Below are 21,238 nucleotides of genomic sequence, written 5' to 3'. Positions count from 1 at the left end.
CAAACCAAGATGGTCTCTACACGACAAGCAAAAGAGTAAGACAGGCGACGAACCGCTTGCCGTCGCCTCGAATCAGCCTCCAACCGCCGCGTTTCAGGAAGCGCGTCCTCGTCCTCTGCGCCTCAATTCTCGTTCCATCGCTGAGCTGCAGGACCTTGACTAGCGCCCGCGCATCAGTCATCCGAACATGGCTCTTCGTTCCTCCCATGTCTCCCGGGAGGCTCTCGCCCTCCCCCTCCCCCACAAGCGCCCGTCGACGTCTCATTGGCCTGCCCGGACGGCATGCCTCGAATAGACGCCGCACAGACTTTGGCTGATGGAAATAGCCACGGCAGTCTGCGTAGCCGCTGCCATCCTCATGCATCCACTCGCAAGGCCATAGGCCCCGCAGCCGCAGTCACCCTACCAGGTACCTTACCGACCCCAGAATCCTACTGCAAGGTTATCCGCTAGCTGAGGTAAGGTAACAGTCAAGGACGACAACAACAACAATTCCCCGAAAGCAGCACACCTTGTTCAACTCTATTACATACCCGCTTTAGGAACTCGAGTTTTGCCCACTAACGCCTCGCAGAGTCCTCTTCGTCATTCACTTCCTGGACCCGACAGACTGGATGAAGGCGTTCACAGCTGTTTGCGCGGACCGAGACAAGATCTAGCCCTGGTGTTCACCGTCGGGGTGATGGCCTTCAGCAGAAACAGCACACATCATCTTCGTCGGGGTCCACTATGCTAGACATCCCCGCTGGTCAACAAAAGAGCTTTCTATCCCATTTCTTATCCACCAACGAACTTCGACCCGCATCCGGCGAGACATGTTCAGCCAGCGCACATGGCAGCCTCCTGCTTCATCGACAACCAGAAACCTAACGGGCACAGCCTCCACAAAGTGCCTCGATCCTCCCCATCGCAGGATGCCAGAGACACACTTCCCGCCGGTTTCCATCAGCTCTCTGTCCGCCAAAGGTGTAGTGCCTCCAGTCTTGCTGCCACAAGCTTCAGGTCCCCGAGACACGCACCACGTCCTTGGGACCGATATCTGTCTGTTTGCGTTTTGCTTCTCGTTCGAGTTTGCACGCCCTCCATGTGGGAAATCGAGTAGCCTCAAGCCCCGCGGCACCCTGGACTCGCCCCGCGCGCACCGCGTACTCTTCTCTCGTTCCCAGGTCCCCGGTCGAAAGCCTCCCGTTTGCGGCATCGCCGGTGACGTGCGGAAAACTTCTTCGTCGCCTTCTAGCGTCTTTCTACTGGCCGCACCGTCACTTTTCTCAGGCACACGTACGCTCGCAGCCTTTACTTTTCCCCTCAAGTCCGGTGCGGGAAACAAATTGAAGGCCCCAGGGCCAGAAACGGCCCCATCCACACAAACGCTCCACGCGATTTCGTAAAGGTACGCCCAAGAGTCTGCTACACGACTTCCGATTAGTGCTCAAAATGCATTGATACGTCGACTCTGTTCATCTATTGCCCTTTTGAACGCAAGTCTTGGCTGCCCGGGCAAGCAGAACACCAGGCACAGAAACCAGAGCAGACGCCCGTCGGGAAGCCTCTCACTTCGTCGTGGTGATCTTTTTCGTGGAACCACAAGCTCATCGGGGGGACGAGTAGCAGAGTGTCTCTCATCTTGTCCCCTCTAGGTATGGTCACTGGAGCTTCGAAAAACTCTCTTCCGCTAGACTTTTCACGAAATCGTTTACGGAGGTCTCACCCATCGGGGCTGTGCTGGAACACTTTCCAGATTCCCGGGTTTTTGCCTCCCTCCAAAGCCTATCCTCAATGATCCCCCGTTTAAACCTGTTTCTTGGGATCATCATAGTTTCGCACGTAAGAAACAGTCGCCGGGCCTGTCTTACCACTTTGAATAAGATTTCCGGGTACGAAATCCGGGGATTGGGTATGAGTTTAAGCAGCAAGCAGCAGCTGAACCGCAAGCCCGGGAATCGAGATAAAGCTGGGAACGTTGGTTCCGCTTCGTTCTGGTCGTCGGTGGGTAGTGTTTGGCCAGGTCTGGTTTGGTCTGAGGTTGGCGATGTTTCGTCGTTGCCCCTCGTCGTAGAATGACGTGTGACGGTGTGTGATGTGGCACACTCACTCACTCGCGTACTGACTGCAGTCTCCTTCTATCGTTTAGGTACTCCTCTTCGGCGTCGTCACCAGAGCTTACGTAGAGGAAGAGACACTGACTACCGCAGTCCTTTCTCCTTGCGGATTTGACGTATTAACTCCGGACCCTCTACCATGGTTTGTCCCCCTTCGAGACTTCTTCTACTGCCGACTGGTAACCTACAAAAGTTCCCATGACGGATGTAAAGCCTCTTCTAGCCTATCTGGTGCTCTACTTGCTTACGCAGCTGACTGTGCAAAGGGATCAACCGTCTGAACCGATCTACCCGTTGTTTGTTTTGTTTACGTTTTGTTCAGCACCAGACCCGTAAGAGATAGACCCCTGTTTTTTCCCCTCCGTCTATACCCATTCATTTTTACCTTTACACATTTGAGAGGGGAACAATCGCCGGAAATGGTATGGAGTTGTTGACTTTACGTGATGGCGGCAGATGAGGAGAGGTGTAGTCAGGTAAACACGGACACGGATTCTTTTCACCCGTTTTACCGCGGTTCCTGGTTTTTTGTGGTGGGTGGTTTTACCAGAGCGGCTAGACTAGATACGTTCAAAGGCGTTCGTTCGCCTTTTCTATCCCGCGCGAAGGTCTCGGTCCGTAGGGACTTGCGTCGTTTCGAGCCTTGATCGTTGTGGTAGCTTTCTCCTCCAAGGGAGGCTGCCTGCGGTACACCTTTCTTGGGCACTCTGGGTTACCCATACACGCCGACTCTTTTGGCGTGGTCACACACACACGATTACACAAATCGAGCTCACCCCGGATACACGGAAAGATGTAGCCCCGGGGCAGCGCGGCGATGGGGGGACAGTCACGACATTTGAGACATTGCTGAATTAGGTAGTGATTGGGTTCTGTTTCTGGGTGAGCTAGCCTCCCGTCTCTGGCCTTGTGAATATGTGTACGGCCAACCAGTCTGCCGTCGCCGCCGCCGCCATCGTCGTCGTTGTTCTCGTTGGCGTGTGGTGCTTGTTCCCGTCTCGCACCTTTCCCGCCTTACGCGTACTTTTCTCTTAGTGAGAAGCTTCTCTCTCGTTGCTTCTCTGCTTTTGACGATGGCTTCGGAATCATGGAAAGGGAGGCAACGTATGCAGGACTTTGTGGTCCCGATTTGTGTTTTTTACGACACCAGTACCCTATCGCTACGACGGGGAGCAAGCTTCCCGTTGATGAGTCTAGTATCTCCATGACGTGAGGCTTACTTTTTGCTTCATTGTGTACATGTTTTTACGCGGAGACCCTTATTCATCGTAGTCCCCGCTTACCTGTCGGCTATTCGTCGATCTAGCATTGTTATCAAATCACTAGGTAGATATCAGATAGAATGTTCACCTCGTCCATCGGTCTAGGAAAGTGCGCGCGTGTGCGATCGGATCCCGTTCGTCCCGTCCGGGGGAGGATCGTCCCGCCGCCGGGAGGGAGGGAGGGAGAGCGCTCGGCGGGGTAAGCGGGGAGGAGGGAGGTACGGCAAGGTGCCGATGCCGATGGGAGGAGGGAAGATCTTCTTCCTTTCCATTCCCTAGTCGCCGACGCCCTCATTCCTCCCGTCGGCCTTGTGCCTTGTGAAGTCACTGACACGAGTACGTAAGGTAAAGGTCAAGCAGCAGTGGCAGGTGAAGATACCACGCGGTTCTGATGGCCGGTTCAGGAAATATCTTACATTCTGCTTTTTCATCTTGGCAGAAAGGAAAGGGTTGCGCATGTTTACTTGTTTGCCATGCTTCTTGTCATTGCTCTTTCCTATTCGGGAGAATCTTATCTCTTGGATTATCATTGGACTAGAAATTCAATGGTGGAATTCAAATAGGTAGCGGGTAGTGTCTTCCCGCATTTTTTTCGTCCCTCCTATTGTTTGTCACCAAGACATGGGCGGACTAAACTCCGGCTTAGGAAACCGTTTCGTCGTGGGGAGGGGGGGGGGGGCCGAGGAGGTAGGTAATAGGGCAGGAAGAGGTGGATGTTGTCACATTCTAGCTTCTACCTTAGAAGTCTTGAGAATTGATACTATGAGGTTAGGGTAAGAATTCCATTACTAGAGGCGGCGCGGGAAACGGGATGATCGTCCTTCCGTTTGAAGGATTTGTGTAAACCGATAGCTAGCTTCATGATCGTCTCTGGGGCGTTTTCATCACACTCGCTCGGAGCTTGCTCCAGCCAGTCACTGCTATCACGGCTGTGAAAGGGCATGCGCAGACACACACTCACTCGGCATCGGAGTGTAGATCCTCCTCCCCCACCCTTTCTGATATCACTTGGAAAAGGAGGCCGTTTCGTAGGGCGATCCATCTAAGAGGTCGAACCATGAAGAAGGCAGGCGGTATGCGGAAGGGCGTCTATCACCAGAAGAAAAGGCGTGATGAGAGAGAACGGGTGGCACCCCTCCCGCGCCGCTCAGCCTGCCAAATCCTTCGATGCTGGTTATTTCTCTCTCCGCGCCCACAGTCTAGATTGAAAGGAAAAGTGCTTCGATTTCGCGGTTGAGAAGGGTGTGGGAAACTCTATATTGTGTGATGTCTTCCAACGATGGACGATGGGGGTGTATAGGATAGGTAGACTTACACCGTCCCCTATTCATTGTCCATATCGAACCTGTTTCTGTTGATTCTGTTGAATGTGTTTGCCCCTCTTCCCCCCCCCCCCCTCTCTTTCCTTCACTACAATGTCTTAGGTCGTTTGTTCCTGCGCGAAGATCCCTTCTAGCGCTTCTACGTTGGATTCCACCTAGCCTCTTTCGGTGAATGCCTTTTCTCTCTCTCTCCATTGACGAAACCACGCCCCCGTACCTACCGTCGAACGAACGGTGAATAATAAGAGAGAGCAAAACTCCGCGGACGCCCGGCTTACAGAATTCGCCGGGAAAGGCAACCACTCCGACGACTGCCGCGCGGGCGGATAGCCACCACCTCCCCCGAGTCAGGAACACCACGATAGCTGGGCTGCCTACCTACCTCGACTCTTTGCCTCTTTTTTTTGTTCTTCGTTTCTACAAACAGCAATGAGTAGGGCAATTCAGGTCGGCGAAGTGGGACGTTCCATTACAAGCCACCGTTTTGCTGTTAATTAGTCCACCGACGAGTATTTCTATCACCCACGTGCTCAACAGTTTTGCTGGCGCCTTTCTCACGATACTCACTCGAAGGTTTCGCCGCATGTGGGATGTTCTCCGAGGGATTACGTCTTTGCACACCTCTGTCCCTCTATTCTCCTCTACCTCAGCTACGAAACCTAAATGTAAGGTAAAAGAGGGGGATCCAGAGATGGGACTGAACAGGCTTCCATCACGTAGTTCCCACGCCCCTTTCCCCTCTCTCACCCTTTCACGCCAGACCTGTTCGGTTCATTGACTCCCGAATCACAAGGGGACCCTCTCGTCTCTTGTGAGAGAATGATACGACTTTTTTTTACCACGTGTTTCGGGCCAGGGACACACACTTTTAGCTCCTCAAATGCCGGAGAAAGTCGAATGATTTCCTGGCGTAGAGCTATCTTTGGGGCTGGAAGCAGAAGACATTGATTGTTTTGCCGGATGTGGTCGAATTTGCCCACGATGGCTTCACTTGGGAACGTTTGATCTGTGCGGATTGATTTCCGCGAGGAGGTGTCTGAAACCAGAATGTGTGCGGAATTGGATGGGCATTCTGGTCAATATCCCTGCTCGAGTGATGATGTGCTTAACGGGTATCATTCAGCCGCAACATGCGGCTTCTTACTACATTGCAAATTCTTCTCGCGAGACTGAAAGGTAGCTTCTCGTGTAGCACCATCGCTAAGTCTTAGGCCCAGTTGATATTGATCTCATTTACACCTCTGCTTCTGCCAACTGAAGAAGTCCCAAGGGTGATGAAGCGATAACATTCACACCAACTTCCTCAAACCTCAGACAAATATACGAGACAAGCTTACCCGTAAAGTCATCTTCTCAGAGATTCCCAGTGATTCCCTATGGTCCAAAGGGAGAAACCCATCAAACGCCGTTCCCAATAACTCCCCCCAGCTGAACCACCCTTCCCCCTTCGCCTCCAAAGCCACAACATTCCAAACCACCTCCATCTCACGCTAGATACTCACACACTCTCTTCCCCGTGTCACAGAACACGATCTCGAACGCTCTTCCCCCTCTACCCTGCATACGCCAAACCCACCCCAAAATCATTCGACGCAACAAAGGGGCCAGAGATCGGTCATCCGTCTATTCCAGCAAAGGTCCCTTGGCCGTTAGACCCCAGCGGTGGCCCCAGGTAGTAGTATCGAAAGCTGAGGAATGGACGGCGCGGATGCACGGGTAAGCTAGCTAGCGGGGACACATCTACATCTCCCTTTGAAAAAAATTGAACCGGCCAAAACTTTACATGGTCGGATGAACTGATCCCTCTCACCCTCTAGAATCCAGTAGCTGACACCAGAAAGGGGGGTCTAGGCTCTCATGCACGAAGGGTTTCGTCTCGTCTCAACACACCTCCGAGCTATAGATCTGGAGCTTATGCAGTAAGGGTCTTGACGCCGTTCGAACTCTACAAGACGGGAACGAGACTATACAGAAGCATTGAGATAGCTCGTACGCCAAAAACAAAACCTCGTAAAGCAAAGTCTAGAAGCATCGATTTCTTCAAAGAGTCGATCCCCCCCCCCCCCCCTTTCCCCAGATGAACCTCAAACAGACACAAGACAGGCCATGATTCTTGCTTGTGACATTATTTTCAGCGGCAAAAGGCAGAATGCCAAACGAGTCTTTTTGTTCCATTAACCTGCCCTACCGAAACCGACCGTATGCATCATCTTACTCCGTACATTAAAGTTTACGACAAAAGAAAATTGAAGAAGTCAAGTCGTCCTCCTTTGTGTTTGTGTATGGGATGGTGTTTTTGTTCTGCTTGTTCTTTCTCTCGTTATATTGGGGGAAGGCTGCCTCCCCCAGTTGTCTGGTGGCACATGGACTGGACAACCGGTTGATGGTCACGTCCCACGATGTGTAATGTGCCGCTGAGCCAAACGCAAAGTGTCAAGACGTACACATCATCTCTTCCTGTCGCAACATCCGAATGCCCTGACAACCCATCATGTGTGACTGTTGTGCGCATCCTTACATCCGCAGACGTGTCAAACTGCCAAGTGCCGAACTGAACCGGTTACCCACGATTCCCCAGTTACCTCTTACTAATATGGCCTGATGCACAGTTGGCCATGGTCCCGCCCCCTTCAGCGGATAGAATGGTAAAAGCTTGCTTTTGTGTAGGTGAACCTTCAATGACCAAAAGGGAGACAAGCATAGTCTCGCAGTATCCTGAAAACCCGATAGGATACTGATCATAGAGTCTGCTGTTTGCCCTAGGCCGGCCCCCGAAGAGAAAACCCTTTCCCTCTCCCTTGTGTAACGAAGGTATAATGCAAGGACCAAAAAGTGATGTGATTAGAAGCGGCCGAAGCGCTGATGCTGCATCGGAACCGCGCGCTGGACCACGGGAAACTCCTAGTTGCCGTAGTGTCCGTTGATGCGGCCGCCGCTTCTGATGGTCTGGCCAGAGTGCTGGTCGGGGTAGGTCTCAAAGTACGGGTGGTTGCAGGCGGCCTTGGCCGAGATGCGGCTAGCGGGGTCATACACCAGCATCATCTCGAGAAGCTCAAGACCTTCTGCATCAAGGTTCGTGCAAAGCGGCAGAGACTCGTCGCGGATCCACTTAGGGAAGGAGCTCTTGAAGTCAGGGTAGGACGTGACACCGGGCCAGACATCCTCGGTCGGCGTTCCGAGCGAGCTGTGGATAAGTTTAGCGACAGGTACAGGGTGAAACAGGGGCTGCTTGACAGGAACACGTACCGGAAGATCTTGAAGATCTCGTCAATCTCGGAGTCACCGGGGAAGAGAGGCTTGCGGGTGCACATCTCGGCAAAGATGCAGCCAACGGACCACATGTCGACACCGGTGGAGTACTGGCGTCCACCAAGAAGAATCTCCGGGGCACGGTACCACAGGGTGACGACCTCGTGGGTGTAAGTGCGCAGAGGGACACCGAAGGCGCGCGCGAGACCGAAATCCGCCAGCTTCAGGTTGCCGTCTCTATCGATCAACAGGTTCTGGGGCTTGAGATCACGATGAAGGATGCGGTGGGAGTGACAGTAGCGAACGCCGTCGCAGAGCTGCCACATGAACTTCTGGATGACGTTCTGGCCCAGGCCGAGGCGGCCAAGGTACTCGGAGCTGCCCTCGGGAAGGGCCTTGCCGCGACCACCATCGTTGACGGGGAGAGACTCCATGTACTTCTTGAGGTCGAGATCGAGGAACTCGAAAACGAGGTAGAGCTTGTGGCCATCGGCATGGACAATGTTGAAGAGGCGCACGATGGTGGGGTCGCGCATCTCCTTGAGGAGGGAGATCTCGCGGATGGCGGTGGAGGGAACGCCCTCGTCCTCGGCCTCCAAGCGAATCTTCTTCAGCGCCACGATACGACCGCCATTGAGAAGGTCTCGGGCCTTGTAGACGACACCGTAGGTACCTGCAAAAAGAAGGTCAAGTCAGTATTTACTTGTGACAGGTGGCAGCCGACCGGTGTTGCGTCATGCCATTCTAGGTCGACTGCCCAGGATGGCGTTGTCTGGGGCTTGCTTACCTTCACCGATCTTCTCGAGCTTCTGGTAGTTCTCCATGGTTGCAGTGCGGCGTATTTATCCGGGGGATCAATTCGTAGGGGAAAAGACAAGCGAATTAATTGAGTCCGATCGCAGGGTGGTCCAAAGAATGTCGAAGGACGTTGTCACGATCGGAACGGCCTTTGTTGTTCGGGTGGGTTCAGGTTCGTTGTGTGGTCGGTCACCTCGAAGTGTGGAGGGGCACAGCTGAGGGTCTCTCCGGGGCAGAGAGTGAAAGACGGGAGTCCAAAGGGAGGAACGTTGTCGTCGTCAGGGGGGCAACAAAGATGCACCACAAGAAAAAAGGCAGGAGGGGGAAACGCAGAAAAGTCGAGGGTCGAAGGGCCGTTACAAGGGGAGAATCTCCATGGGGTGTTGTCGTCGATGTCGGTCGCAAAAGGCCCAGGCGGGATGGGCGTTTTTCGTTTGGCGGATTGGGCGATGTTTTGTGGTGCTAAAATTGCAATCCGTTGTCGTTGTTTACTAGCAATGAAGAAAAACAAGGCGCGATCTGATCTCACCCAACCAAGGCCGCTGGAGGGAAGGGTCGCGTCTGCGGAAGGTGGTAGGGTGGCCTGGGCTCCCCTGGTTATTGGTGGGCTGCCCGCGTACCTGCTGTGTTGAACCCCCCCTCGATAACGAGCTTATCCTTTATCCGATAGCGATAAGGTCACTGCTGATGGTGGGGTCACGGACTGGCTCACTCTTGATTTTGTACCGTAGAGTCACCAATTATTCTCATACGATGCGAAGACAGAGTAGACGTGAGAGAAAATTACCCAGTTGGAATATTTCGTTGATGGACGACGAGATTCAATAACACTCATTCAATTTTATAATACGGATACAGCTTCCTCATACACCTCCGAGACCCAATCACTCCCTTCACTATGACGGCTGAAATTGTCGAGCTCGACGCTCATGAGCAGCCCTCGGAGGCGATGCGGGCACAGTGGAAGGGATACTCCAGAGCAGACCAAAAAGAACTCATAAATGGAGATTCTCTCGATGATCCGAGATCTACAGAACAAGCCGGGAAATTCTCACAGGCTGGCAAGATTTCCGTTGAGCAGCTAGCCGCTGCTTTCTCACACTTGGGCCCGCATGCCGTCGATACCTCGTCACTCAAAGAAGTTCCCATCTTATATCACCCACTTCTGCCAGGTAGATGCCCGAAACGAGATAACTCAAGACGTAGAATATTTTCTAACAAATCCGCTAAAGGCCTCCTCATAGTACCGGATTTGGTTCCTCCAGAAGTACAAAAGACCCTGCTCTCATTGATGATCAACCGAGATCTCAGCGTCCCAACACACCAAACCAATCTTCACCTGCACTATGACCTCCCCTACCCAAAGGCCCAAGACGGATCCGCCGAATCCTTCTTCTCATACCCGCCCGAGCCAACGCCCATATTCACCCCAAAGGACCCCTCCGTCCACAAGCCTCTATCGATCAAGCAGGTCATGGAGCGCCGTCTTCACTGGGTCACGCTAGGCGGCCAGTACGACTGGACGAACCGCATCTACCCAGAAGAGCGCCCGCCACAGTTCCCGTCCGACATTGCCAACTTTCTCGAGACCATCTTCCCCGAGACCCTGGCCCAGGCCGCCATCGTCAACTTCTACACGCCCGGTGACACGATGATGATGCACCGCGACGTCAGCGAGGAGACGGACAAGGGTCTCGTCAGCCTGAGCTTCGGCTGCGACGGCCTCTTCATGATTGCGCCCAACGAGCCGGACAAGATCTCGGACGAGGCGAGGGCGACGGGGAAGGAGTACCTGCTTCTCCGCATCCGCTCCGGCGACGCCATCTACATGACCAAGGACTCACGGTTTGCGTGGCACGGCGTGCCCAAGGTCATGAAGGGTACTTGCCCTGATTACTTGGCTGACTGGCCGGCAGAAGATGGAAAGTACCAAGAGTGGAAGGGCTGGATGCAGAACAAGAGGATCAACCTCAACGTAAGACAGATGAGGGACTGATGCCAAAAATCATCGACCCAAAGACAAAAAACGAGAAAACAATGCAAAAAGGTGATTGCTTACTACCTGAATTACTCAATTTCTTTTTAGTTCCATGATTATATCCTGGCCCCAATCACTGCACAGTACACACGGTTCACCAGTCCCAGACTTTATGAGTGCACCAAAGAAGCTTCAAACAAACCCCTCAGCTGCTCCCTCTCCTTCTGCAACTCCGTCTCCAGCCCAGGCGCCAGCATCAACACTCTAGCCTGCGGAATCGTACCCTCGACAAGGTCGTCCAGGTGTTCCGTACCGAAGCCCAATTCCTTGATACCGGCCGGCTGATCACCCAGGTCCGCCAAGAACTTGGTCAGCGCGTCGGCCAGGACCTTTCCAGCGTCCTCCTTGCGCACGCGCGAGACGTCGACGCCAAAAGCCTCGGCCGCCTGGAGATGACGCTCAGGGTTGGAGGCGCCCGTGAAGCGGAAGACGGCGGGCGCTGTGACGGCCACGGAAACCCCGTGCGGGATGATGGGGTAGGAGACCTTGTATCCCGCGTGCTGGTAGCCCGGGTTCTGGCCCGAGATGGGGTATGACATGCCTGTGTTATCTCACGTTAGGGGAGGAATTTTCGTAAGGGGTGTACTTTGAGGAACGTACCGTGGCAGAGATGGACGCCGGCATTGCCGAAACCGACACCGGCGAGAGTCGCGGCGAGCAGCATCTCGCTTTGCGCCTCATAGTCGTCGGGGTTCTTGACGGCACGGGGCAGGTACTTCACCGTGGCTCTCAGCGCATGGAACGAGAAGACGTCACTAATGGGGTTGGCGCCCTGGTACGCGGGTCTCAAAATGGGGTTCTTGGGCCGGGGCGTACGCTCGTGGTAGGGGATCGCCGTCCACGATTCCAGGGAGTGGCAAAGTACGTCAAGCCCGGAGGCGGCTTTCACGGCCGAGGGCATCGTGCGGGTGTTGAGCGGGTCACAGATTCCGAGAGTGGGCTTCAGGTTGCGATGAGCGACGCCCGTCTTGGCGCGCTTGGAAACTAGGTCGAAGATGGCGGTGCCCGTGGTCTCGGAGCCCGTTCCCGCGGTGGTGGGCACGGCAATCAGCGGCTTCAAGGCCTTGTCCACGGGGCGTCCGTTGCCGAGGGGCGCGTTGACGAAGTCGAGGAAGGGAGCCTCGGGGTAGCACGAGTACAGGTTCATCAGCTTGGCGGTGTCGATGACGGAGCCGCCGCCGACAGCGAGGAAGGCGTCGGGCGCAAAGGGACGGGCCCAGTCGATGGCCTCGCGGATGCTGCTGTCCTTGGGCTCTACGCGGGTCTGGTTGTAGACCTTGTAGTTGATGCCCTCGCGGTCGAGGGCTTCGCGGACCTGCTGCATGGCGAAGAGGCCGTCGACGACGGGGTCTGTGACGACGGCCACGCGCTTGGCGCCCATGTTGGCAAAGTCCATGCCGACCTCTTGCGTGGAGCCGGGGCCGAAGCGGATGGAGGAGGCGGCCATCTCAAAAGCGTACTCCTTCTGCGGGCCGTCTACGGGGGTGGCATAGCCGCGTTTGTTGCTCGTCCGGAGGGGCCTCGGTGTGAAGTTCAAAGGGTTGTGGTGGTGGTGATGGCCGGGGTTGGTATGGCAGGGGCATGATGGCGGATGTGCCTGGATTGTCCGCAAGAGGGATACGGCACGAGACGCCGCCTGTGATCTTGTGTGAGTGAGGGATCTGTCTCGAGAGGGGAGCAACTGCTTACGTTGGGGATGACCCGAAGTGAGGGCGTCATGGTTAATTGTGAAAGAATATGTGAGCGGTCAATGGAATGGTTGCACCGGATAGTCTACAAGGTGACGGCTGATAGGACGCTTCACTCTACGCAAGATGTGAGTAAACAGGAGAGAAGGTGTGTGATGAAGCTGCTGCAATGCTATGTGAGAGAAAGCGATGTCGGATTCGAAGTCCCGCGCCTCCTCCGCACAGGGCTCTCAGACTGGACAGGGAGCTTGGTAATGATGGTCACTCCGGGGGTTGGAGCAGCTTCCCCGCATTCGGACCCCACTTGCCGGCCGAGCGATCTGTGTGTGGGGCCCGTTTGCCGAGGTACATGTACCTGATTACCTCCCTTTTCCGTCCGCATTGATTCATCACCTTACTTTGGGCCCATTGAGTACAGTATTTATCTTTGAAAGATGCCTGGTTCTAGGCTGCTGTCGACGGCCCATGGAGGGATTTAAACACCGTCAGCATTGAACGTCAGAAACGCGAGTACACACGGATGGTTAGCCCGCGCTGACACCGCAACGTAAGCGGAGTTACGTCCACAGTGAGGTAGCGGCGCCACTTGTACCAAATCCACCTGCCCAAAGAAGCTGGCCGAAAGAATTGAAACCACGCGCGATCTCCAGGCATTCGTAAAAGTTCTGGCTCGGACTTCGTTCGACGACGCAATTGGCCAATGGATCCATGATGATATCCTCTTATGCTGATGCGGCCTAAGTCAATTGGTGGATGCTATTCGATCCTTCATCGGCGAAGAAAGAAAATGGAACTTGAACGTTTACAATATTGCGACACGCCACTTACGTTTGCTGACCACGATGCTTCTACGATTGCGAAGATGTATAAAGACTGTGGTTGCGGCTCTATAACTGGAACCATAAGAACAGAGTTGTCTGACTTCTCACTTTCAACTTCCACTCTAAAGCAACTCAACTGATTCCACGAGATGGCTACACAATCAACTCCTCGCGGCCGCATCCGCGATGTCCTACCCAACCTCGACCTCGGAAGATGGCCGGCGGGACCCAAGAACTCCATTACCGATGTTCCCGGCGTCCTCGCCTCAACGCAGAGCATCCGCACAGAGGAGGGAGTCAACACGGGCGTAACAGTCATCCTCCCCCGCCAGGAATGGTTCAAGGAGGCCTGCTACGCCGGCATCTTCCGATTCAACGGCTCCGGAGAGCTGACCGGATCCCACTGGATTGAGGAGACTGGTCTCCTCGCCAGCCCCATCGTGTTAACCAACTCCTTCTCGGTGGGCGACGCGTACCGCGGCATCTACGAGTACGCCATCAAGCATTACTCCAACGAGAACGGGGAAATCGAATGGTTCCTGCTACCCGTCGTCGGCGAGACCTTTGACGGGTTCCTCAACGACATCTCCAAATTGGCTGTCACATCCGCACACGTCGCAAAGGGAATCGAGTCCGTGACGGACGACCCCGTGCCCGAGGGCAACACGGGCGGCGGCACGGGCATGATCTGCCACTGGTTCAAGGGCGGCACCGGATCCTCGTCCCGCGTCGTGCCCGGGATCGACAGCGAGGGCAAGGAGACGAGCTACACCGTCGCCGCCCTCGTGCAGGCTAACTACGGCAGGGCGGCCCACCTCCGCATCGGCGGCTTCCCCGTCGGCCGCACTCTCGCAAAGGAGAAGAAGGACACGCTGGCCGAGGTCATGGCGCACAAGGACAAGAAGGACGGCTCCATCATCGTCACCATCGCCACCGACGCGCCCCTGACGCCCATCCAGTGCCAGAGGCTCGCCAAGAGGGCCACCGTCGGGCTGGCGCGGGTCGGCGGCTACGGGCATAACCCCTCGGGCGACATCTTCCTCGCCTTCTCTACGGGCAATCGCATTCCCGTGCAGACGCTGACGACGGAGACGCAGGAGGTGGACCCGTTCAAGGCCAAGGCGCTCAAGGTTGAGTCGGTTGACGACACGAGTATCAATGCGCTTCTGGAGGCGGCGGCGGATGCGACGGAGGAGAGCATCTACAACGCCTTGTCTTCGGCCGAGACCTTGAAGGGCTTTTTGGGACACACAGTTGAGGAATTGCCTCTGGATCGTTTAAAGGAGCTCATGCAGAAATACGCATATGATTCGTAGGAATTTAGCTTGTCTACCCAGCGAAATAATTGCCCACTTTTTGTATCGTTTCGGTGACTAACGCAGTCTCCTTTCTCATACAATGCTCGTGTGTGTCTTTCCTGGAGTGATTGTATCCGGATCCATCGATTGTGCCTCACGTTCTCCTCACGAAGTGTCTATTTAGACTTTGCCACCCCTTTCCCCTTGCCCACTAGAGTATCATGTAGCGCTTGAAGAGGGACCTTCATGGCCGCGAGGAAAGTGTTTGTCCCCACCAAGAGCGACTCGTATCCTGTAGTGTCGATGTACTCCTCGGTTTGCAAGGTCAAATCAAGCAAATTGTCGGCTAGATCGTAGACTTCCACGATGGCGTCTCTGAGCTCCTCCCAATGGGCTCTCTAGGTCTCCGGGGTGCTATGGACACTCAAGGGGCGCGCGACAATGTTCAGCCTGCTGAGGAGGCGAAAGAAAGCGTTGAAGCTGCGGATAAGGGCATTGCTGTATTCTCATGTTAATCTGTGTAAGCTAGAAACAATTCCTTCTGAACGTTGACCTACCGAGCCCCGAAGAGTCGATTGATGGCCTTGATGGCGAGTACACGGAATTCCCGCTCCGAGAACTCGGATGGACCTCTGCTGTCCGCGCTTTCTTGTATGACCGCCTTCTTGACTGGGGATGATCCAGACGACATGGTGAACTGTTGCGATAATTCTGCTAAATATCGAGATTGGGGCCAGTCGACTGATCTTCGATGATGTTATGGATATACGCAAGGTCTATACTGAGATTGGAAGCAACTGCCAAAGATGAACAGGAGCAAAGAGAGGGTAATCATAGACCTGGTCTGAGCTTTTGGGACTTTCCCGATCGTGATTACGCAGTATTAAGGCATTGGACAAGGTGGGCAGGTTCCATAGAAGGAGTGAGGCATGTGATATTGTATCCTCAATTAGGCGGGGGCCACGCAGAACATTCTTTCACCGTGAACTCATACAATCCCATTGAATAGCATGACTTGATAATTGCCAAGTTAGTCAGTCTTTCTTTATCTGTGGGGAAATTATTGGGGAGTGGCATGCAATATTTGTTTATTTTCACCAGAGGACGATCCATAGAGGTTGATGGGCAAAGTATGCGGTTGAATGCCATGCGTCTCTTAGCTAGCTTTCCTGGGTTTCTGTCTATCTCGTCGAGGAAATCTAGCTTGTATGTTCTATGGTATAAAGGTCCGGTCTAATTAGGATCCAAACACATATCTTGTTCGCGCAGAACACCTGCCAGGTCCAGATCTTAACTCATGTGCAGAAGCTGGAAATCAGTCCCATCTTTCGCCATAACCTAAGCAAGAACTGCTAATAGTAAATCAATGACCATGATAGGCTTGTATTATCTGATTCTGGTATCAAATCATCAACGACCTCAGGTCCAGATGTTGCCCTTAGACTTGTTTCCCTGCAACTTGAGCCGGGTCTGCTCGTTTGACCGACTCTGGCGTATAGTGACTACCACGTTTCATGCAATATAAGCTTGAACATATAATCTGATCTATCATTTTAAATTGTTTTCACTTCTATGTTGCACTGTGATTCTCTTTAGAAGGGTTGACTACGAGGCATTACATCCAGCTGGCTAGGTCAAGCCGAACGCCAGCGCATCGTTGTAATTAAGACAATCTTCAGAGAGAAACAGATATACCTCTGGTTCTCAGAGCTTTTGGAAACACGGAAAGTATCCTCGACCACCTTTCCACGCTTGGAGTTCAAATTGGACCGCTTTTGCAGCATCGTGAACACCATTCAGGGGCTCAGGGGTAGCAGTGCGAGAATACAGTGCTGAGCTTATCGTGGCACAGCCCGCCTGGCAGGGAAAGCACCCCTCCCCCCGCAGGTCGCTCTGCCCCTCCATCGAAGGCGGTGAGTCAGGGCAAATGAGTCAATGGCACTACCCCGCCGTAGCCAATGCACTGCTGCCCCTCGTCCCGGCATTAAATAATTTTGACTGGTAAAACTTCGATCGCGAGACGCAAGACAAATTTGGTGAGTCAACCTCCGTTCCCTGATTTAACGACGGGAATTCCCCCGCACACCCTCCCCCAGATTCTGTTTCCTGACAAACATCTTGTGGACACAGCAAACCGCAATCATGGCCGACTCAAGTGCTCCCGAACCCCCCACCGAGCAGGTCAAGGACCTCAAGGTCGAGGAGACTGCCAAGCTTCTCAAGGATGAGGTCACCGGCGAGATGGTCTCCAAGACGGAGCTGAAGAAGCGCCAGAAGGCCCGCGAAAGAGAGGCTGCTAAGGCTGCGAAGGCCGCCGCTGCCCCTCCCAAGCCTGCTGCTGCCAAGAAGGGCAACGCCGAGGCCGACGAGAAGAACCTGGACCCCAGCCAGTACTTCGAGAACCGATCCCGCGCCATCAACAAGTGCGTATTTCCCACGGAGACGAAGAAGCGGTTGTATGGGCTGACAATATGACGATAGGCTGCGCGAGACCAAGTCTCCCAACCCTTACCCCCACAAGTTCCACAGTGAGATCTGCAAACACATTCATCCCTGAACCTCTATACTGACATCGTTGCAGCCGACTACGACTTGCGCAACTTTGTCAAGGACTTTGGTCACCTCAAGTCTGGCGAGCATGACAAGGAGAAGGTCGTCCGCGTGGGCGCTCGTATCTACAACAAGCGTGCCTCCGGCAACAAGCTCTTCTTCTACGATATCCGTGCCGAGGGCGTCAAGGTCCAGGTTATGGCACAGGCGCAAGAGGTCGCAGAGGGAAGCCCGTCATTTGAGGACCAGCACGTCCACCTTCGCCGAGGCAAGCATTGAATTTCCTGATTGGGTGGGAATCACGAAATAATGACCGCGCATAGGTGACATTGTTGGTATCATTGGATACCCCGGCCGTACCGCACCCAAGTCCAAGATCGAGAAGGGCGAGGAGGGCGAGCTCTCCATCTTCGCGACCGAGTTCATTCTCCTTACCCCCTGCCTGCACACCCTTCCCGACGAGTACTACGGCTTCAAGGACCACGAGGAGCGCCACCGCAAGCGTTACCTTGATCTCATCATGAACGACAAGAGCCGCCAGATCCTTATCGCAAGATCCAAGATGGTCACCTACATCAGACGTTTCTTCGACGACAGGGACTTCATCGAGGTCGAGACGCCTATGATGGGTCCCATCGCTGGAGGTGCCACCGCTGCCCCCTTCAAGACCCACCACAACGACCTCGACATGCAAATGTTCATGAGAATCGCTCCCGAGCTCTACCTCAAGGAGCTCGTCGTCGGTGGCCTCCACCGCGTCTACGAGCTTGGCCGTCAATTCAGAAACGAGGGCATCGACTTGACGCACAACCCCGAGTTCACCACCTGCGAGTTCTACCAAGCCTTTGCCGACGTCTATGACATCATGGACCTGACCGAAGAGCTCGTGAGCGGCCTTGTCAAGCATGTCACTGGCGGCTACAAGACCAAGTTCCACACCCAGCACGGTGAGGTCTACGAGGTCAACTGGGAGAAGCCCTGGAAGCGCTTTGAGATGATTCCCGAGCTCGAGAAGGCCACAGGCGAGAAGTTCCCTCCCGCCGACCAGCTCCACACTGCCGAGACCAACGAGTTCCTCCAGAAGGTCCTCAAGAAGATGAACCTCGAGTGCTCACCGCCCCTGACCAACGCCCGCATGATCGACAAGCTTGTTGGCGAGTACATTGAGGAGCAGTGCGTCAACCCCTCCTTCATCTTCGGCCACCCGCAAGTCATGAGCCCTCTCGCCAAGTACCACCGCGACATTCCCGGTCTGTGCGAGCGCTTCGAGGCCTTTGTGTGCAAGAAGGAGATTGTCAACGCCTACACCGAGTTGAACGATCCCTTTGACCAGAGACTGCGCTTCGAGGAGCAGGCCCGCCAGAAGGACCAGGGTGACGACGAGGCCCAGCTCATTGACGAGAACTTCTGCATGTCTCTTGAGTACGGTCTGCCGCCTACCGGTGGCTGGGGTATGGGTATTGACAGAATGGTCATGTTCTTGACCGACAACTACAGCATCCGTGAGGTGCTTGCCTTCCCCTTCATGAAGGAGGAGAAGCAGGGTGAGAAGAAGGCCTCCGCGGCCGAGGTTGTCGGCGTCAAGCCTGTCCCCGAAGAGGGAATTGGTAAGTCTTGACTGCTTTCCGCTGCAGCGAAAATTTGAGGCTAATAATGCATCACAGCCCACAAATAGAGAGTTCTCAAGATGGCTGGGATCGGATGTCAAGACAAATCGCCCTGTCTGATTGTCTACAAGTGACGCACGCGGAGAAGATAAAAAGAGAAAGTGTACGCCCCCAGTGATATCCGGCAGACGTTCCATAGTCTAGAGTTGAGCTTCTATTAAAAGAAAAATGAGCAAAATGTTTTTGAATGGGATAGATTCGAGGTACACAATGACCGCCTCAAAGGGCTGGCCGTGTCCATCCGTTGTTGCTACAATGTTATACATATCTACTTGCTTTTGTGTGTATCGTACTTGCCATAATGCAAAAAATGCTGTCGCTGCCATAATGCAGTTAAACCAAATAATGTAAAACTGTAACTCTGTAGGGAGTAAGTCGCAAGTCATTGGGAGAGTGGACCCGGGCCTAGGAACGCCTGCTGTACTTGATAGCCTTCGCCTTGGCCTTCATCCGCTTCTGGATCATGGCCAGGGTTGACTTTGGCACGCGCAGACGGTGTCCAAGGACCAAGGCACCAGAGAGCAGCGCCAAGGCGCCGGCCTGGTGCGCCGCGGCCAAGGGCACGGGGACGATGTAGATGAGGGTGCTGATGCCGAGGGCGGCCTGCATGAGGACGAGGTGGACGGTGCCGAGAACGCCCTTCTTGACGTTGGCGGGGAGGGCGGCGGCGACGCGGCGGGTGCGGGAGTAGGCGAAGAGGGAGAGGATGGAGCAGAGGGTGGTCATGGCGAGGATGCGGTGGTCGAGCTGGACGGTGCTAGGGTTCTCGAGCATATTGCGCCACCAGAGGTCGGAGCCGTCCTCCTTGCGCGAGTAGAACTTGTCCCAGAGCTCGCCCGAGGGCGGGGTCAGGCCGAGGCCCATGTAGGGGAACTCGTTGTAGATGAGGCCTGCGTCGAGGCCGGCGACGAGGGCGCCGGACATGGCGGTGGTGAAGACGAGGGCGACGAGGGCGAAGGAGAGGCGGCGGAAGGTCTTGATGGCCGGGTTGCGGAGGGCGGCGAGGGCCTTGTTGGCGGCGGCGGGGTCGGCGAGCAGGCGGCGGGTGCGGAAGACGGTGAGGGCGGACAGGAGCATCCAGGAGTAGCAGACGAAGGCCGTGGCGAGGTGGGCGGTCAGGCGGTACTGGGAGACGCGCGGGTGGGAGCCGGGGGCGAAGAGGTCGTCCTTGAGGCCGGATTTCACCATCCACCAGCCGATGAAGCCCTGGAAGGCGATGAGGCAGGAGATGCCGCAGAGGTTGACGGCCATCTTGGGGGTGACGCGGCGGCGGGCGATGAAGTAGAGGGTGGGCAGGACAAAGGACATTCCGATGAAGCGGCCCCAGAGGCGGTGGGACCACTCCATGAAGTAAATCTTTTTGAACTCGGCCAGGTCCATGTGCGGGTTGAGGAGCTTGAATTCGGGGGAGGCGCGGTACTTTTCGAACTCGGATTCCCAGTCTTCCTGGTTCATCGGGGGCATGGAGCCGGTTACGGGACGCCATTCGGTGATGCTCAAGCTGCATTGGAAAGGGGTTAGCTGCAGTGTCCCTGGGAGGCAGTCCAAAAACAGGAGGGAGAATTATCGTTACCCAGATTCAGTCAGTCGTGTGAGGCCACCCCAGACGACGATGCCAAAGACGCTGACGGCGCTGCCGACGAGCCAGTATCCCACAGACTTGGAGTTCGTCTCAGGCCACGCCCTTTTCTTGGTGGCCTTCTTGGCCTTGGCCACAGCCTGCGCTGCGATCGAGGCGGACGGCTTGTCTGCGATGACGGCGTTGCTGCTGAAGTTGAGCGGCGCCTTGGTCTGGGTGAAGCTCCGGGTCTGCTGCTGGGATCGTACGATGGTGTCGAGGACGCGGGACGGGGACGAGCGCCATTGCGGCTGTTGGCGCTGGCATTGGCGGCACACGAAGAGCGAGGGAGATGCCCTCACGGCGAGCCTCCGCAGGCCTGGTGCGAACGACGCCATGGTGGTGGTGGTGGTGTTTGCGGTGTTTCCAGAGTGCAATTGGAGGTGGAGGTGTGGACGTTGTAGGTATAAATGAATCATAGAATAAATTATTTTGGAAATCCAGGGCAGCCCAGTGGTCGGACTTCCCTGGCTGGTCAGTTCCGGGTCCCTTCGGCTTGATCAGTGTGGAAAGTGGGCCCACTCGTTCGATCGCGCAAAGGTCCCCTGGACTCTGGAGTCGGCCTGGACGGTCAGTGGACGCCGGTGGGCAGCGGCGCGGAACAGAAAACTGGAGACCACTGGAATCCGACACTTTGAGAATCGAGCAGGGGTCCGGGTCTTCAATGTGTGCCCCGCTGTAAATTTCTGGCTCACCGCCTTGCGCCCACTATGGCAGAATTTGAAAAAGTTGCCCATGCTCGCTGCTTTGGGAAACCACGAACTGTGTGTGTGCGCTGCAATCCGAGCTGAGGCGGGACACGGTCGACGAATTTTCAACTTTTGTTTC

The 21,238-nt window shown here is 55.0% G+C and overlaps 9 protein-coding genes across 9 annotated transcripts; 3 read left to right on the top strand and 6 right to left on the bottom strand.

Moving 5' to 3' along the window:
* Positions 1–16: 16 nt before the first annotated feature.
* CCOS01_10683 (uncharacterized protein) lies at positions 17–265 on the bottom strand (the record flags this gene model as incomplete). Its single annotated transcript, XM_060458837.1, has 1 exon — positions 17–265. The coding sequence occupies one exon, from the start codon at positions 263–265 to the stop codon at positions 17–19; it is 249 nt and encodes an 82-aa protein (XP_060310639.1).
* Positions 266–7,584: 7,319 nt separating this feature from the next.
* On the bottom strand, positions 7,585–8,756 carry CCOS01_10682 (cell division control protein 2; the record flags this gene model as incomplete). Its single annotated transcript, XM_060458836.1, has 3 exons — positions 7,585–7,867; positions 7,930–8,605; positions 8,720–8,756. 3 exons carry the CDS (start codon positions 8,754–8,756, stop codon positions 7,585–7,587), a joined length of 996 nt encoding a protein of 331 aa, XP_060310638.1.
* Positions 8,757–9,628: 872 nt separating this feature from the next.
* On the top strand, positions 9,629–10,726 carry CCOS01_10681 (alkylated DNA repair protein AlkB; the record flags this gene model as incomplete). The annotated part of the gene is made up of 2 exons (XM_060458835.1): positions 9,629–9,902; positions 9,963–10,726. 2 exons carry the CDS (start codon positions 9,629–9,631, stop codon positions 10,724–10,726), a joined length of 1,038 nt encoding a protein of 345 aa, XP_060310637.1.
* A 152-nt stretch (positions 10,727–10,878) lies between these two features.
* CCOS01_10680 (iron-containing alcohol dehydrogenase) lies at positions 10,879–12,487 on the bottom strand (the record flags this gene model as incomplete). The annotated part of the gene is made up of 3 exons (XM_060458834.1): positions 10,879–11,309; positions 11,369–12,404; positions 12,458–12,487. The coding sequence occupies 3 exons, from the start codon at positions 12,485–12,487 to the stop codon at positions 10,879–10,881; spliced, it is 1,497 nt and encodes a 498-aa protein (XP_060310636.1).
* Positions 12,488–13,426: 939 nt separating this feature from the next.
* Positions 13,427–14,593, top strand: CCOS01_10679 (peptidase family S58; the record flags this gene model as incomplete). The annotated part of the gene is made up of 1 exon (XM_060458833.1): positions 13,427–14,593. One exon carries the CDS (start codon positions 13,427–13,429, stop codon positions 14,591–14,593), a length of 1,167 nt encoding a protein of 388 aa, XP_060310635.1.
* Positions 14,594–14,751: 158 nt separating this feature from the next.
* On the bottom strand, positions 14,752–14,973 carry CCOS01_10678 (uncharacterized protein; the record flags this gene model as incomplete). Its single annotated transcript, XM_060458832.1, has 1 exon — positions 14,752–14,973. A coding segment is annotated over one exon (222 nt), but the record flags the coding sequence as incomplete, so codon positions are not given.
* CCOS01_10677 (uncharacterized protein) lies at positions 14,974–15,266 on the bottom strand (the record flags this gene model as incomplete). Its single annotated transcript, XM_060458831.1, has 2 exons — positions 14,974–15,073; positions 15,133–15,266. 2 exons carry the CDS (start codon positions 15,264–15,266, stop codon positions 14,974–14,976), a joined length of 234 nt encoding a protein of 77 aa, XP_060310633.1.
* Positions 15,267–16,717: 1,451 nt separating this feature from the next.
* Positions 16,718–18,800, top strand: CCOS01_10676 (lysyl-tRNA synthetase; the record flags this gene model as incomplete). The annotated part of the gene is made up of 5 exons (XM_060458830.1): positions 16,718–16,998; positions 17,057–17,103; positions 17,157–17,377; positions 17,502–18,732; positions 18,790–18,800. 5 exons carry the CDS (start codon positions 16,718–16,720, stop codon positions 18,798–18,800), a joined length of 1,791 nt encoding a protein of 596 aa, XP_060310632.1.
* A 397-nt stretch (positions 18,801–19,197) lies between these two features.
* Positions 19,198–20,748, bottom strand: CCOS01_10675 (cytochrome oxidase assembly protein; the record flags this gene model as incomplete). Its single annotated transcript, XM_060458829.1, has 2 exons — positions 19,198–20,293; positions 20,366–20,748. The coding sequence occupies 2 exons, from the start codon at positions 20,746–20,748 to the stop codon at positions 19,198–19,200; spliced, it is 1,479 nt and encodes a 492-aa protein (XP_060310631.1).
* Between the last annotated feature and the right edge of the window lie 490 nt (positions 20,749–21,238).

This window comes from Colletotrichum costaricense, assembly GCF_030867565.1.
Source record: "Colletotrichum costaricense strain IMI 309622 chromosome Unknown Scaffold_11.1, whole genome shotgun sequence".
In the NCBI taxonomy this organism is placed as follows: domain Eukaryota; kingdom Fungi; phylum Ascomycota; class Sordariomycetes; order Glomerellales; family Glomerellaceae; genus Colletotrichum; species Colletotrichum costaricense.
Note: the sequence above shows the minus strand (reverse complement) of the source record. Positions and strands in the feature narration are given on the sequence as shown.